At 41.6% G+C, this 18,452-nt stretch overlaps 1 protein-coding gene across 1 annotated transcript in view; it reads right to left on the bottom strand.

Annotated features, from left to right (window-relative positions):
- TENM4 (teneurin transmembrane protein 4) overlaps positions 1 to 18,452 on the bottom strand; it is a 358,617-nt gene that overhangs the window by 99,172 nt on the left and 240,993 nt on the right. The window contains exon 14 of the mRNA XM_010001914.1: positions 14,509 to 14,655. Coding sequence (XP_010000216.1) covers positions 14,509 to 14,655 — 147 coding nt within the window. The remainder of the gene's footprint in view (positions 1 to 14,508; positions 14,656 to 18,452) is intronic.

The raw sequence follows: 18,452 nt of genomic DNA on the forward strand, positions 1-18,452 counted from the left end.
AAAGCCGTGATATCTACCATGACTTCAGAGAGATCTGTGCATGCAACCCACAAAAGATTTGAGCTACATAGATGAGGAAGTAAGGGAGATGTTGCTGGGAAGGTTCCATCTGTTTTGACCTCTGTCACATCTATTCCATTCAGACACAAATTAACAGATTACCTCAAACTCTCAGGGTATAAATCTTGTACTTTTAACAGCACTAAATTAATGATAACAACAATAACAGTGGACACACATAGAATCATAAAATAATTGAAAGGCTTGTGTTGGAAAGGACCTTAAAGATCATCTAGTTCCAAACCCCCTGCACGGGCAGGGACACCACCCACTAGATGGGTTGCTCCAAGCCCTATCTAACCTGCCCTTGAACACTTCCAGGGATGGAGCAGCCACAGCTTCCCTGGGCAACCTGTTCCAGCATCTCACCACCCTCACAGGAAAGAATTTCTTCCTAATGTCTAACCTAAATCTCCCCTCTTTCAGTTTTAAACCACTACTCTTTGTCCTCTCACTACAAGCCCTCACAAAAAGCCCCTTCCCAGTCTTCCTTTAGGCCTCCTTCAGATACTGAAAGGCCACTAAGTGGTCTCCCCGGAGCCTTCTCTAGGAAGAACACACAAGAAAAGCTTGCCAAGCACGCTCTAGTAAAATGAGGGTTTGCATATCTGTCAAGTCATCAGATGCACAGACAGAGCTACTTCCCCTCCCACTGCCACAGCAGATTCCCCAGCTTATTTTGAAATGCCACTGTTCATTGCAAACACTGTAGTAAAAAGAAGTGACAGGAAATAAATAAAAAAAGAAGCTCAGAAGGGGTTTGATGAAGCATCACATTTAGAAATAAAAGTTGTTAGCATGTAGCAGGGATAGATCTTTAAATCAGATAAGGGAACTGGATGTTTTTGTTCTGGGGTAATGGGATATGGAGCCCTTCACTTCCAACTCATCAGCTTAAGCAAGACACTTTGATAGCGAATGAAAATAGTTACCATGTGATGTCTGTTCAAAGACCTGCGTGAAATGAGTAGCTGGTCTCAGTGTAGTTCCTGGGAGCTCTATTTATCAGAGGAATCACCTTTACAGCTAACTCCCTGCTAACGACTTCAGCATAGAGCCAAGAAATGAATGTGCTTGGGGAGAAAAACTGTCCTGAAAGGTAGGTCTCCCTGAAGTGGAATGAGATTTGGGGTTGTCAGGATAGTGAATTAAAACAAGCCAGTTTGTCATTATAATAGACAGTGAATTTCAGTTTCAACCTATTTATACCAGTATGAATTAGAGGTCCTTTCACTGATGTTCTTGGCATTACTTTAAATTTACTGTAATATAAATAGGACAAGAATCTGATCTTTTATTAGTCTGTAGTACTTACAATAACCTGCATGTCATGGACTAAGATTCAGTTGAGATACACCTGTGCTGTTCTTGGAAGATTTTAATGCCATGAAACATCACTGGCAACATCATTTCATATGGCTACCTATACACAGAAAACTGAACAAAAAGCCTGCTTGACATTCCCAGAGCTTCCAGTCTATGTGAGAGTCAAAGCCCAACGAGTATCTGCTCCCTGGAGACACACAGACACAAACAATGAGTCGTTTTCACAAGTGCTCTGCACCTGCCATTAATGATAATGGGAGCAGAGTTAGATTAGCAAAAGGGCTTTTGAAAATCCCCTCCATTATCCTTCCTTCTGTCTGCTCTGATATTTCTACATCTTTAGAACACCTTGCAAAAATGCCACAAAAATTTATCAGCTCGGGCACAAAATCTACCAATCTGCCTTTTCTCTTGATGACTAATGATAATGAAAAAGAAGTAATTACATTTTATTTGCCCATTCAAAAAGTGACTTGCTGCAGATGATCAGGCCAGTAGGATTCTGGATGGTCAAATCTGAGATCGAGTTTGAGAGACTGTTCACAGACTAAAGACCAGCATAGATGTGATATACTTATCTATAGCCACCCAACAGGAAAAAAATAGAGACAGAAAAGAAACAACAAACCAGCCTTATTACTATATTGACTGCAGCTTCAAGCAAGATAAAATGTTGTCATTTTCTCCCACACATCAATAATGTTTCTCTAAGGCTACAGACACTCTGCTAAGAGGATGGCAAACCAGCTGTACCACAGCTCTTCATTAATCTGTCTTAATTCGAGGCTTTAGAAACGTGTTTTGGGACCTGAAGCTGCAAGACAGCAAGGAAATGTCTTTGCAGGAAACAACAGATAAACGTTTGAGGAACAGATACACAGGACAATATTTTGTATGGGTGGAAATGCTGAGGACACATCTGCAGATAAGCTTTTCAACTTACATGTTTCAGGTCTGTATGGAGGGAGTTGGGGGTAATCACACCAGAGAGGTTTGTCACTGACAATTTAAAAGCATTAAGGTGCTCAGGAGCTTAAATGGGGTTTAGCTGCTCAGTTCCCTCTAATGTCAACAGCAGTCTCAGGGCAAAGACTTTCTTAAGCTTCAAAAATATAAAGGCCATTTTAGTCCATGACATGCAGAATAGTGAGAGTTAAGCTACAGACCAGATCATAAATACTGATGTTTCCACTTGAATATTTTTTTCTTGTGATTTCTTATTTTATGGTCCCCAAGTGGTGCCCTACAGTGAGTGGTAAGGAGATATAATTAAACTGTACACAGCTATGATTTCCCATGTCCTGGCATCTCTCACTGGCTCCATCAGAAGACCCAAGTGGTGCCCTACAGTGAGTGGTAAGGAGATATAATTAAACTGTACACAGCTATGATTTCCCATGTCCTGGCATCTCTCACTGGCTCCATCAGAAGACTCAGGATTAAGTGATGTTTGCAAGAAGTAGCCTACCAATGAAGAGCAAGGGAGCTGCATGGATTAATGAAAAGTAAAACCACAGCAAAGTAAAACTCAAGTTTTAGTGGTCCACACAGACAAAAGAACAATGTAGGAAGCCAGCACCAGCAGCAAAGGAAAATACAGCAAGGTATGATCCCACAAAACAATATGAAGTCATAATGCAAGACAGCTTTGGAATTTTTTTAAGCAGGAAGGTGAAATTTCCTTAAAACTCTTGACAAAATTTTCAGAGAGAGGTAAAAGGAGGAGAACATGGGATCAGTGGCTCTGCACCCTAAGTTTTGCAGCAGCAAAACCACAGAGACCCATGACCCATGTGTGGATTCTTAACTCCATTAGCTCCCAGCATACAGATAAGCAGGACAGTGAGTTCTCAAATCTGGCCATTTTTATACAGCTCTTGGTTTTAAAAAGTGGCAATTCCCTTATTCTACATATAGTCATAATGCAACCAAGACACTTCAGACCAGAGAAAAAATGTATTGCTGAGTTATCTCCATGCAAGTTTCAAAGTTCTGTGCAGAGGGATTACAGTAATTCATATACACAGACTGTTCATTTTTCCCCCCAGAACTGGATTAGAGCCTGTCTTTTAGAAAGATATCTCATATATCAAAGACAGCTGATTACAGTGAGTCCCCCACAGCCTCCAGTAAGCTATTCAAATGCTTAATTGCTGCTAGGAAACTGCATCTTATTTCAAGGCTGAATTTGTCTAACTCCTATATCCCATCACTGGAACTCGTTTTGCCTTCATCTGCAAGGTTACTGGTATTTTCTTCTGCCCTGCATGCTCAGGTGTCTTTCCCAAGTGCAAGTCCCTCCACATAGAGCAACAATCCATTCAAAACCTTTTCTCTGAACAGCTGAGGAAGATTAAACTTCCCATCATAAGGTTTATTTTCCAGTTGCTGGAGTTTTGTGTGTGTGTGTTTGTGCCACCCTTTGATCTCTCCAGTAATTTCACATCTTTTGTTCTGCATGGGTACCAACACTGGACACATGGCTGTGGTAGCAATATTTGGTACAGAAGAGAAACCACTTCCCAACTTTTGGATTTTTATACTTCTAAGGTTCACAGCAGCAACCTTGCACTGAGAACTCATGTTGAGACAATTATCTCCAGTGACCTCTAAATCCTGTTCTGAGTTGTTGCTTCTCAAGAGTCTCTCAACCTGTAGGTATAACATGCTTTGTTCCCAGGGGCATTATCTTGCATTTTCCTGCATTAAGACATATTTTGTTTGACTGTGACCTCGTAGCAATTTGTCAAATCACTCTATATCAAAATGTTCTGGGTACACTATTTACCACTATATCAAGCCTCAGGTGACCTGAAGTTTTTTTTCAGGAGAGATTTAAACTACATTCTAAGACAATGATAAAAATGCTGAATTGGGTTGGATACAACAACCAGTTCCAAGGGATCCCTTGAGAAACAACTTCAATTGTGGATGCATTTCAATTAACAAATTAATTCAGAGATCTGTCACTTTCCAGTAATTTCACATCTTTTGTTCTGCATGGGTACCAACACTGGACACATGGCTGTGGTAGCAATATTTGGTACAGAAGAGAAACCACTTCCCAACTTTTGGATTTTTATACTTCTAAGGTTCACAGCAGCAACCTTGCACTGAGAACTCATGTTGAGACAATTATCTCCAGTGACCTCTAAATCCTGTTCTGAGTTGTTGCTTCTCAAGAGTCTCTCAACCTGTAGGTATAACATGCTTTGTTCCCAGGGGCATTATCTTGCATTTTCCTGCATTAAGACATATTTTGTTTGACTGTGACCTCGTAGCAATTTGTCAAATCACTCTATATCAAAATGTTCTGGGTACACTATTTACCACTATATCAAGCCTCAGGTGACCTGAAGTTTTTTTTCAGGAGAGATTTAAACTACATTCTAAGACAATGATAAAAATGCTGAATTGGGTTGGATACAACAACCAGTTCCAAGGGATCCCTTGAGAAACAACTTCAATTGTGGATGCATTTCAATTAACAAATTAATTCAGAGATCTGTCACTGAGCCAGATTTTAAGCCATCTCTTGTATTCCTTGTTATTTCCATGTAATACGAGTCTTTACGTCTTTGAGACATTTTATGCATCCTATACTCACATACCATTTTGGCATTGCTGCCAAAAATAAAACTCTTTTGAAATACCTCCTTTGTGCAATTCACTATGAAATAAATACATTTTATTATGTCAGAATTACCATTGGGTAAATCAAATCATTGCCTTTGTGAAAAAGCAGCCATTGGCAAGACATTGCTGTGTCTGATGAATAATGTGATCAATGGTTTGCACCTTTCACTAAGACTCATGTAATCATAGAATAAGTAAGACTGGATGGGACCTCTGGAGGTCATCTTGTGAGCTCTGTCTTATTACCTTCAGAGAGGAACAGACACGAAGGAGAATGAACTGGTCACAGCAGAAAAAAAATATAAAAATACAGCCACCCAAGACAACCAGAAATTTTAAAAATCTGGAGCTACTGGGGTCAGTGTGGAGGACTCAGGGCTGTATCTTGCTTACCCTGCCCACCAGACCTTCAGGTGGGCTGGAGGATTTCTTCTCAAAAAAGCCAACAAACTGCTCCTGTTCCAGGTGTATTAGGACAGAAACAAGGTTGGTGTGACAAGCACCACATCTGCCAGGTGGCTGGTTAAATAGAACACGCTCCTTCCCTCCCAGGCACTTGGGAAGCAGCAGGCATTGAGTAGCCAAAGGGGCTTTGTAATTGTCTTCCTCATGTGCAAGCCTTCCAGTCCAGACTCTCTAGCTCCCCTGAAAGCCTCCTTTGCCAGGAACAGGTTAAGATCCTAAGCCACACAACCAGCCATTAACTGATAGGAACTGTTGGACACCACTGCTTATTCAGAGAGGCAGATCTTTTGGCTTACTCCTAAATTAAGATTAGGTGAACATGACATATTCCCTCACCAGAACAAAACCTCCTTGTCACATTCACAGCCACTACTATACTGCAAAGTAGTTACTCTCCAGCAGCAATGGGGCTCCTGTCTCTGCATTCCTTGAGTTGCTGCTGCTGCACTTGCTGGTTGCAAAGTGCTCACAAATCCAACAGTAGTCTCATTGCTCTTTCAAGCCTCATGCAGTTTGGCTTCCGTGTCCCTCACCCACCACCACGCAGCGTCAACAAGGTGTCAAGGATTAGAGACTTGTACAGAAGAAAAGGGCTGGTTTTGAGAGGCTTCTCCTGCAGTAAACAAGATCAGCCGGGAGCTAATAAAATTTCAAATTAGCTGTGACTTTTCATGGCCCCACAATTGTGTTGGCTGATTTAATGGGCAGTGCCTTAGCTCACTGAGATTGAATAATTGAACATTTCTACAGAGTTATGGATGCTGCAACAAGAATCCGTCATGCTAACATCAACAACAGAATGCAAATAACCTTCAGCCAGAGGTGTTATTATGTGTTTAAGCAGACTCTGACACTTGCTGCATGTCAAAGTGTTGAGCTGGAGAAGGCAGGCCACACGCAGGGACAGACCTGTCTGTAGGCACAGACCATTCTTGTGGAGCAGGATGTGCATTGGGAGCCCCAGACACACAGGCAGTCAGGGTGTGAGCCTAAGGAGCCTTATTAGGGTAAATCTGGGGAAGCATACATGGAAAACTCAAGGATTGCTCCTGCTGATCAGCATGAGACTTTTTGCCACTGACTGCAGCAGCAAGACCCTCTGTGAGAATCCATGCTAAGCAAAGCAAAACTAGACAGAAAATAACAATAAAACTCAACTGTCTTTCAGGAGTATTTTCACTGCCAGTGAAAGCAAAAAATGCACTGATTATACTTGCACTTCTCACCTTATCTAGTTCTTTCACTTTCTGTGTAATTCACCAGACACCAACATAATGTTTTGTGGGGACACTGTCTGTCTTGTATTACTGGGAGAGTCTGGATGGACAGGGTTTGGAATACAGCTGCTCAAAGGTAAAGCTAACAAAGTGTTAGTCTTTCCCTGGAGGAAATACAATTTTACCCTTCCAGTTCTAGTCTAAATGCTGGTGAAACAGGGACTAAAGGAATGGCTCAGTACTTGTGTACAGAACACAAACATGTCCATGTGAATGCTTGTGCTGATGAAGGTTTACAGAAGCAATAATGTTCTTCTCTGAGTTGAGGACGGACATTCAATTTACTTCAATTAGATTTGGGGAATAAATAGATTTTACTCCAGCAGATTTCAGAGAACAATTTTATCTTTTCAACAAACAAGTGGTAGCTTTTGGATCCACTGTAAAGAATCAAAGGGAAATAAAATACAAATGTAAGGAAGAATAGCAATGTCCTGAGACCATGTTAGGTACTAATGTTCTCTTTGCTCTCTTTCTATCCCACCTGCTCTGTTTTGGGGTTGCCTGAACAAGGTTCTCACTGGTTGAATCCTGGCTGCTTGGGAAAGGAACTGCCCTCACATCTTTCTCTAGGTGCTCAGCACATGTTTTTGAGTTCAAAATAATACAGTCATATGTAATAGTAATCATGTATTTGAATTACAGCTGTTCTTGAGCTCCAGTGCAGAAGCAGAGCTTTGCAGTGCTAGTTGTTACAGAAATACTCTGCAAAAAGTTCATCCTAATCCAGAGCTACATCTTGTTTAAAAAAAAAAATCTAAAAATAAAAAGAAGGGAAGTGGAAGGAGGAAATAAAGGAAAGCACATGATAATCACCACTAGCAGGGCACTAAGCAGAGCTATACTAATGTGTTTAGAGCCTACAAGTTCACAGCATCCCCCAGTTCAGCATTGCTCTGCAAGATACAGTTCAAGCAGCTGGCTTCATGGAATTCTTCCTTTCTCCAGGCAGGCTTTTAACAAACGACTTACACATTTCACAGCCAGCAAAGCATCATGGAAACCAATCTATGTTTGGAGTGAAATTCATGAAGCTGAGGAAGGCATGTGAGGGCCCTTCCCAGCAGAGGAGAGACTAACAATCAGACAGGGCAGTATGTATATAAATTGCTTACCTTGAGCAAGCAAGACTGAATCTGAAACTGCCTCCTTCAGGAGCTAAAGTACCTCTTTAAAGTGATTCCACTAAAAGAAAAGGGACTCAGAGCTTAGAATTCTTTTGTGGGAGCAATGAGTTCACACTTGCAGCAGCTGAGATATCCTTGTCACCAAGGTCTCTTGCTTTCCTGGCAACTGCTCCAAGTGTGAAGACACTGCTGAAAAGTTCACCATATCATACTGAATATAAGACAATCCACACATTAATCTGAGCTCAGCTTGGAGAGTGGTCTCAGACAGCTGAAACAGAGACATGTTTTTCAAATCCTGGCCAGAGGAAAGTGGCTGTGCACTCTGCACATCTCGACAACACCTGGGGCAAAACCTTAGGTTTTTAAGGGGACTTTCTGACTGAATAAGGAGGCAAGAGTTTGCCTCAGGTGCTAAAGCAGGTCTGGAAGAGCTTTCCTGAATTTCTGCTTCAAGCATTGGTGCTCAAGCTCTGTTTAAGCATCTTTTCAGGTGCAGAAAAGCTTTATGAAATGCACGTCCCAGCCTTTCTTTTCTGAAGATGGGTCATGTCACCTCCTATTACATCTTACATACCAGCAGTGCCTGCTTCCCATCAGTAACTTCCCTCATTTCAGCAGACAATGGTACGTTTCTTTTGACACAGAGGACACTTTCATGGTTTCTTTCAGAATCTATTATCCAAAGGTATTTCATTAAACATAAAACAGAGGAAGAGAAGCTGGGTGATCTATAACAAATTATACCAGCTAGCCAATCTTTTCAGGTACAGCAGAATTGTGCATTTTTTTCCAGTGCTTTGTGGTTCCTCCAAGATGACCCTGCTGTTTGACTGGATCTATTTGTGATGGTAAATGCTAATTGATGAAGGCTGTTTCCCCAGGTGCATTCAGATCTCAACACTTCCCTTCATAAATGTAGCAAGCACATTAATGCATCCTTTTTTATGGTTTCGAGGAAGCAGACAACTCCCACACCATGCCCAGGAGACAATCTTCTTGTGCTATAAAAGCCTTGCAGGCATGAGGTAAAGGTTTGTAATAGTGTGCAAAAAAGAAAAATAACCCTCTGAAATACCCCAGCACCTTGTCTGCAGCTTGAGCATTTGCAACGACAAAGGTTTGTGTTTTGGGGTTCTCCTGGATTCCTTCTAATTCCCTTTACAACCCTACTGCTACCTTCAGGTGTAACCCTAGTTACTGGCAAAGAGCAATGCAGAGTCCTGCCAGCTCCCTAACATATTATTCGGCATATGGTGGACAGATGGTGGACACATGGGTGTTAAGAAGGCCAGTGAGCAGTGCCAAAACTTCTCTTGCCAAAGAGTTTGAAATGCTGCTGTCCCAAAGCATTATGCAAGTCTCCACCTTACTACAAGCACTACCTGATCCTTGAACAGGGCAAGCAAGACAAGAAGCTTTACTCTGGAGTTCCACTAATGTACAGTGAAACAAACAGCAGTGAATTGCCTCAGGGAACCCATTCCTGAATTACACTGTCCCTGAAATAAGACTTGGTCTCTCGTGGCAGCAATAACTAATACTCAGGGCTGCAAGGAAAGGCAAAATTCCCACGTGCAGAGGCTTGGTGGCTCTGATCTGCTCATTGCTTCACAGTTTGAAGACTAAAGCAGCTTTTAGTTGCTCTGGCCCAGGAGGGTAGAGGGAAAAAAGCAGGATTGCTCCACCTGGAAGCTCTTGTGCAGCATCTGGTGAAGCACAGACACAGTCTGAACCTGCAAAGGCAAAATGGGGCCATGTGTACCTTGCAACACTGTGTTTGTGCTTCGCAAAATGCATGGCATTGGGGAAGAACTTTTCACAAAGGCATGTAACGATAGGACAAAGGGCAATGGTTTTAGGTTTTAAGCTAGAAAAGGGTAGATTTAGGTTGAACATTAGGAAAAAGTTCTTCAACATGAGGGTGGTGGATGACTGGAACAGGTTGCCTAGAGAGGTGGTGGAGGCCCCATCCCTGGAGACATTCAGAGTCAGGCTTGATGGGGCTCTGAGCAACCTATTCTAATTGGAGATGTCCCCACTTATTGCAGGGTGGTTGGACTAAATGACTTTATAGAACCCTTCCAAACCAAGACACTCTATGATTCTATGTAGCTGTCAGGAAGGAGACATAAAATGAGGGGCAGAAGCTTTACTACTTTTCTTCACTATCAAAGAAAGATCATTAAGCAGGTAGCACGTAAGAAAAATGAAGCTGCTGTACTTCTATGTAATGGTGTGAAATACCCCTCAGGGTCGGCCAGCATTATTTTAATGGAAAGATTATCTGTCTGTCTTTCCATCTATCCATCTGTCTATCTATCTCTTTAAATTAACAGGCAGTAATTGCTAACAGAAGCCTTTGGAAGTGTTTAAATTTCAAAGAGGCAGCAGACCAGCAGACAACTGAACATCAACCTCTAATTAATATGAAGGGTTAGATAAAATTAGGAACATTAATGTTTAATTGTTCATCTGAGAAGGACTCTTGCCTTTCATAAGCAAAACAGATTGACTTATTCTGAGCAGAGTTCAGCAGCTGTTTAGCAACTGGCATTGTTCAAAGCAAGAAATTAAGGATGGAGTCATTTCAACTTCCCAGAGGAACAGCAAGCTTCACCCTATCTGGAAGACTTGACTACTCTGCAAAAGCCCAAAACAATGACAAGGAACCTCAAATGAAGAGCCTGTGTTGATCAGACTGAACTTTTAGACAACTTTTAGAGCAATTTATGTTTAATATTAATATTTGTAATTAATGGTTTCAGAGAGCTGGGGTGTATCCACACAATGAAATGGTGAATTTGCCAGCTCTCTGGCTTTCAATATGGAGGGAGTAATATGGTCAGATGACTTCATAGAATCACAGAATATTTTGGGCTGGAAGTGACCTTCAAAGGTCATCTAGTCCAACACCACTGCAATAAACAGGGACATCTTCAACTAGACCAGGTTTCTCAAAGCCTCATCCCACCTGATCTTGAAAGTTTCCAGGGATGGGGCATCTACCACCTCTCTGGGCAACCTGTGCCAGTGTTTCACCTCTCTCATGGTAAAATATTTCTTCTTTATATCTAGTCTAAAATCTCCCTCTTTTAGGATAAAACCATCACCCCTTGTCCTATCACTACAGTCCCTGTGGAACAGTTTGTCCTCATCTTTCTTACAAGCCTCCTTTAATATTGAAAGGCTCCATTAAGTTCTCCCAAGAACCTTCTCTTCTCCAGGATGAACAATCCCAACTCTTTCAGCTTTTCTTTATAGCAGAGGTGTTCCATCCCTCTGATCATCTTTGTGGACCTCCTCTGGACTCTCTCCAACAGGTCCATGTCTTTTCTGCTTCCTTTCTCTGGAGCACAGATGGTTAATTCTTAGCAAGTTTGCTGGGGACATCAAGCTGTGTGGTGTGGCCAACACTCCATGCAACACACCACTTCTCCTGTCCTAAGTGACTCCGTAACAGATGGAGCCCAATGTCATGAGCTAAATGAACACAGTGGACATTTCATGGACATTTCTGGACATTTTATGGACATTTTACAAGGCTAAATGGTGCTTAGTTGCAAGCTGGGGTTAAACCATGACAGTGCCCAATAGAGTATCTGTGAGAATGTGATTAATATCCTGTTCTCTTCCCCTCCATTTTTCCTGTACACTGTCCTTAACAGAGGAGTCCACATATGCAATGGAGCCCATATTCAGCCTTTGGAATATCAGCCTCTTCTCAAGGCTGTATCAAATGCCATTAACTCCACTTCTAGGACTTGTCACAGAAGATAATTTTCTTGATCTTTTAAACCTGCAAACTTCTTATTCTTCAAGCACATGACAGAGCACACACTATGGGATGAGAAAGGACTACTCTCAGACTCTCAGGTACTGAGTGTTTGCAGCCATGAATTAGAGGTTATTTTCTGCCAAAGAGAGGCAAGAACCACATTTCTCAGCTTGTTTTAAGGAAACACCTTTCATTTGTTGTAATACAGGTGGCCTATTAGGTCAGATGTGCAAAATCCTAGCCTTCTCCCCAGATTGTTAAAGCTCTGTCACTGCCCTGGTTTCCTTTGACTGATATTAGATGATCACCTGCTCTCAGCCACTTGTTACAACTCCTTTCAAGTTGATGGACTTTGTGTTTAAAGGTGTAAATAAAGTGAACCTGGGTGTGAAACCTAAGTGCTAGCTTTGACAAATGACACTTGTGTGTAGAGAGGTGACTGCTCTCCAAGACACCTCTTTTTCTAACCTGAACAGAGATTACATTTCACCAAGTCTCACTCTGAGTGACTTCTTTTTAGCTTGTTATTGTTTATCTGGAGAGCCTCCAGGCAAACACACCCTGTAATTTGGCACTTGTCTCCCTCAGGGTATGATTAGCCTGGGATCAGATGAAACAGATTCTGACTTCAGCTCCCATTATCCCGAGGAATTTCTGGCTGCAGGGATCTTGATTAGTAGACAAAAGAAACCACAGCACAGGAACCAGCTTCTGATGAGCTCAGGCAGAGTGAACCCCCTTGCAAAGCATGGATGGCCCCACCATAGTGTCTCAACCTTGAGAGATGCTGACTTGGGCGGGTGACTTGGAGGGCAGTGGTCACCAACCAGAAGTAGGCAGCTACGAGGTGATACCTGAAACAGCTCAGAGAGATGATGCCCTAAATCTGTTTCTCTCTGCTGATGGTACCCACGACGTTTGGGTATACTCAGGTATTTGACTTCTAAAGCTTCATGAAATGACTCTTATTTCCATTGCATACATTCATGTGCATGTAAGTTCAGCAACTAGGCCTGAAATCCTTTATGGTGAACTGTCAAATAAACCACCTTTTTCCAGTCCTGAGAAGGCATCACTCTGGAGACAGTGCTATGACCCAAAAGAGGGGAAGCCAAAATGCTCATACATATACTACATGTTTTTTCAAGAGCCAGCTCAGGTCTAAATCTTTTCAGTGCTCTTTGAAGCACAGCAGTTTGCAAGGTATAATGCTTGTGGTAACAAGCTGGCTGCATCAAATATGGGCTCAATTCTGCTCCCCAATCACAGATGTTATCTGACCCTGCCTTTGGATATCTGAGAAATCTAAAGGCAGCTGCCACACATGAAATATATATTGGCTCTACTACAGATCCAAGCTACTGTGAAGGGGAAGCCAGAAGCCAGCTGGGCTACTCTAGGATGTCTCTGAGGAACAAAAGGCAAAATACAGTACACTGGAAGATGGAAAATTATTATCAGATATTAGGAGGAAAATGTTTACTATGAGGATTATCATATACTGGAGCAAGTTGCCCAGAGAGGTGGAATCTCTATCCTTGGAGGTGTTCAAGAGTTGAATAGACACAGTCCTGAGCAACCTGATGTAATTAGACCTGCTTGGAGCAGAGGGTTGAACTAGGCAACTGTTGGAGGTCCATACCAACCTAAATTACACTATGGATGTTCAAATGTTGAAATTCTAGATCTGATCCCAGAAATACAGCATAAATGAACCATAAGTGTGTATAAAAATCAACTTTTTTTGGTTATTTTTTTTCCATGGAAACTGTGATTATCCCTGGCTCTATTTAACATATTTTTACACATTTGATGTGATGAACTTTATAGATGCTCTGTGTCAGCTATAAATAGGAAAGAGAAGCAGAGAGATATTCAGTTTCATGTGAGGCAAAGTTCATTTATAGTCTGTATTCTTTGTATGGTTCTCCATTTTTTTCCATATTTTTGAAGGGATAATTTGGTCCATTTGCCATGCCAGATGTGCAGAAGTATTTTAAATATTCAATCAGAATCTCAGTTGCTGTGAAGCAGATAATCACAGTCTTGGCTTTGCTATTATTATTTGTATTTTGTAACTGTACTGTTCTTGTGAATATGATAAAATGGAGGCTTGCAAAATGCAGTCTCCACTTCACAGACTGGGTTCTGGCCCAGACTTGTGGTTTACAAAGCCTTTTGCTGAGTGACAACAAAACAAATTATGCAGTCTCCCTTATGCCTTAAATTTAATATCTCATCTCCTGCCCTCTAATTCAAACCTTCACACTGCACCAGAGTTTCCTTTGTAATGAGATAACTCTGAATATTAAGTTTGCATTATGCAGGGCTATTATTCACATGCCTGACATCATTACATATGGAACTGTAATCAATAAAACATGGTTTGAGAGGGATTGGATGGCTTGTGGGCACAGGAATCAGTCACTGAAGCCTCTAAGTTTCTGCAAAACATCCACCCCAAGTCAGTAGTGACCTACCAGAGAGCCTTGATGAAAACTTCAGGCATGGAGACCAAAGTTCAAACAGTCAGGGACATTTGCTGCCTGAAGTGGTCCCATTGTGTCACTGCTGAGCCATCCAGCTGGGGTGAAGGGATAGGACTCATTCAAGGATAAACAAACCTCCCTCTCCAGCCCTGGCACCCCCAAGTCCAAACGCATTTCATTTGAATTCAAATCCATTCTGGCTGAACTCAGCCTGGCAGACTTCACTGTCTATTCTCCACCAGCTGTCAAAAACCAATGTGCCCTGCAGAATTCAGCCCAGCTGAACATATCACTGTGCAAGGTTTGAAAGCTCTGTGAAGCCTGACATACCACATGTGCTTCTGTCCTACCTCCATCGTTGTCTTTCGCATCTCCACACGCCGTCTCCATGGAGGTATCGCAGCCTGCTCCTCTCCAGCCCAGCTGGCAGACACAGTGCCAGCCATTCATGTCCAGAGTGCATCTGCCATTGCCATTACACAAGCCAGGGCATCCCTCTGCAAGGCAAACATTCAAATCTTGTCAGAAAAACAAAGCAATGCAGCCCTGAAAGAGGCTAATTAAATCGCTTTTCCCCCCCTTTGCCTTCAGTTTATTTCTCCACTTGGTTTCTTCCCAGCTGGAGCAAGCTGTCCCAGTTTGATATTGGAATGGTGGTGACCACTCAATGGGCTGCTGTTTCCCAGGAGGTCCTCACAGCACGGCCTCACTAATTGGATCGAGGGGATGATGAGCTTCAGGGAGGTAGTGAGATTTTCCTGCCTCATTGGTTGTAAAACCCACCCTGCCCTCTGAGTCTCTCAAAGCATTTGCTTTGTAAGACTAAGATTTAGGGTTACCTAAATTGCACATAGGGTTAAAGTTCCCCACATCCAGTGGGATGAAGCAGCTGGCTTTCAGCAATACTGGGACCTCAGTCTGGTCAGCAAAGTCAGCTGGAAAGGGAAAGCACTTCCTATGTTAGAAAATACTTGGAGAACACCCAGTTCCTGTACTGCAGTCATTTTGGGTGGGATGCATCTCATCTGTTTGCAATTCATCTGTAATGGAGATGCCTTCAACTCTGTCTGTAGTCAGCAGAGAAAAAGAGTGGCCCATGGCTTAAATCCCCCACGTGTGCTAGATGCCCACACTGATGAGCTGAAGCACACTCTGGAAACACCTGTTTCTCCCCACTGACTAGAAAGAAACTAGCAGAGAGGCAGGTGTTTCTTGGATAGGTGATAAAACTCATGAAGGATGAACTCCAAGCTCCCAGTCTGCTAACTAGCATTTGATTTTTCTCTTCTGATGACCTCCAACTGAGGTTTCTTTCCCCTCCCTCTCCCCTCCAAGAAAATAGCAGAGTAATTTCCACAGTAAGCATCAGTGTGAGGGAGTATGTTTAGTTTATATGGTACCGGGGGCTTTTTACCTGAAGAGCTCAAAAATCCTTACTGAGAAGCAGTCAGAAATGTAAGCCACATTTTACAGGTAATAAATAAAACACAAGGGATTGAAGTGACTGTCAGGGTCATCCAGCGGGACTGATTATACCAGGAGGACTGATTATTCCTTCCTGAGGCCTGTCTTAAATCCCTCTCTGTTCACACACATTGTGGAATCTTAACACGTAGTTCGACATTCTTCAGGCCCTCTGCTTTGTAAGGCAGGTTTGTTTGTGAAACTGTGCAACCAACACTGACTTCTCCTGTCCTAAAGGGTTACAACATGATGGTGAAGAGTACTGAATGGTGTATGTCATTGGAACAGCTGGCTGACGTGATGCACGAGGGTCTGCCCAAGAAGTACTGAGCCAGTACATCGTATCATTGTGTGTCCTGTGCTGGGGACATGTCCCTCAGAAATGCTTTGTAACTATAGAATTATTTCATGGCAGACTTAATGAGTTTTCTAGGATTGTTTTTCTAACAAGTGACAGGTGGGAAAAGGAAAAAAAGGTGGTCAGGGACAGTCCTTTAAAAGCATCTGAACTAAATTTTTCATTTACAAATATATTTGTTGTATTTCAGTCTTTTAAAATGTGAATTTTAGGAGGGGGGCAAAAAACATGTGAGCATGCTTGTGTGTTTGTATTTTGGCATTTATACACTGTAATGGTATTTCTATACCACAGAAGAGCTATTTATAGAAAAGGCTACTTGAAATTACCCATTTTAATATCCTACCTTCAGTTACTTACAACAATGCCAAGCTTCTAACTATTTCATCTGTTGGGGGTCTTCTTGGTGTGTTTTTTTTTTCATGCTCAAGCTAATATATATATATGTTTTTCCCTTCACTTATTTTCAGCAGAAGCTGAAAATATACAGCTGTTTTGGAGAATAAGAGAGGGAGAAGTATATGACTCGTTAAAATAACCTGATAAAATGATCTAGGTAGCCAGGTAATCCCACTTTGAAGGAGATAAATTCGGTTTGGATGGCACCATCCTGAAAGTAGGGATACAATTGTTTCCCCTCTTTATAAAACTGCCTACGTTTGTCTATATGAAACACCTCTGAAGAAAACTCACTTTATGTGTGTTCTGCATGGCTCAATTAGACCTTAGCTTATACATCAACACTGAGCACACAATATTTTTACTGCTTGGACTCCCCATAACCCATCCTAAAACATTCCTTTCTGTCTTGCAGCTGTAGAGGCTGAGCAGTAAACTCCTTGCAAAGGTGTTTTGATGTTGGCCTGGACAGGAGGGCAGTGAGAACCAAAAAGATATAGGTAATGAGAAGTTGAAGACACTGCTGTAGAATAGTGAGAGAAAGGCTGGAGACCACTAGATTTTTAACCCAGCAAGGAGTGTTTAATTCCTAATGGGAAGAAGACAGGTTTCAGAAGTTTCTACTGGGAGCTAAAGACAAAAGGTGTCCTGGGTTTGTTTCCAAGTTGTGTAGGAACAGGTCTGAATCCTGAAAATGGTTTAAGTTAGGGCTATGAGCTTTCACATATAAAAAATTCAGAAGGAAAAGAGTAATTTCATTTAATGGTTTTTGTTTTAATTACATTATGCATTTCATAATCTTTGGGATAAAGATCTCCAAGCCAAAGATCTAACATTATTACACAAGAAAAGATAATGTAGTGATTGATCATGTGCTCTGAGACTGAAAAAAATTATCTCCAAACGTTTTATATAAGGAGTGTCAATCAGATATCAGAAAAAACTAATAGAACTGTAGAAATTAGGAGCTGATGTGGAACTGCATGTGCTCTGCTCACCCAGGCTTAGGAAAGGGGGAATTTGGAGTGGTGGGAAATGGCTGCTATATATAAGAGGGGAGCACTTTCTACATCTGAAGAAATGATAAGAGCTTTATTTGTCTACTCTAGCACAGCAAAAGCTGAAAAAAAAAAAATATTATTTTTTTTCCCAAAAAAATTAATGAAACAGATAAACAGTGAGAAGGGAAAGCAGATATTTAACCTAAAAAGAATATTGCTGGCATAAGAACAAATGGACCTAAACCAAGCATGAATAAATTCTGGCTGGAAATAAGAAAGAAAAAACAAAACAATTCTCCAGGATCAAAGGAATGAAGCTTTGGAAGAGCCTCATGGTAGGACTGTTAAGGAGAAGAAGCCTCCCTGATCTATCCAGAGAGCTTAGTAAAGTTATATAAAGTTTTACCCAATGTGGTTGCCTTTGACAGCAGAAGACTGGACTCTAACTGAGGACATCTCTTCCAGTCCTATGTCTTTGAGTTTTGTGTGAAATTCCTTTTCTCCATGATATGTGTTTGAGATTATCTTCATGGACTTCCATTATTTCCTTTGAAATCCCAGAGAACCTAAGTCAAGCCCAGAGAAACTAAGTCAAGCATCTCAGAAGGTGTACAGAGGAAAAGCATCAGAAGAGGAATGACAGGAGAGACAGAGACTCATGAGGTTATGCCTTCCTGAAGTGTCTGGTCTCTTCTTGACTATAAAGGGAATCCAGTACGATTAAAATGACATACAAGCATCTATGCTGTAGATACCTAAAGTGGGATAACTCCCACCTGTAATGTCATAGTCTATTGTCTTGGTATCTTTCAGGTCTAGAAAGCAAGTTCAACCCTTCCCACGAAGGGCAGATCCATCTCTGGTTTGTAATGAGATAAATCTCTTCCAATGAGTCAGAAAGAACTGTTTCCTAATGACATAATCTCTTCTTCATGGATCCATGAACATAAAAGTTTTCATATATTAACCATTATATTACGAGATACAGCAAAGTATCAATGCTGTGAGGATGAAGTTGTACCTCTCCTGTGTCATGAGTATAGTAGGAGAGTGGACAGTTTTCAGAAGTAAT

The sequence above is a fragment of the Chaetura pelagica genome, unplaced genomic scaffold (genome assembly GCF_000747805.2).
Source record: "Chaetura pelagica isolate M959 unplaced genomic scaffold, ChaPel_1.0 scaffold607, whole genome shotgun sequence".
In the NCBI taxonomy this organism is placed as follows: Eukaryota; Metazoa; Chordata; class Aves; order Apodiformes; family Apodidae; genus Chaetura; species Chaetura pelagica.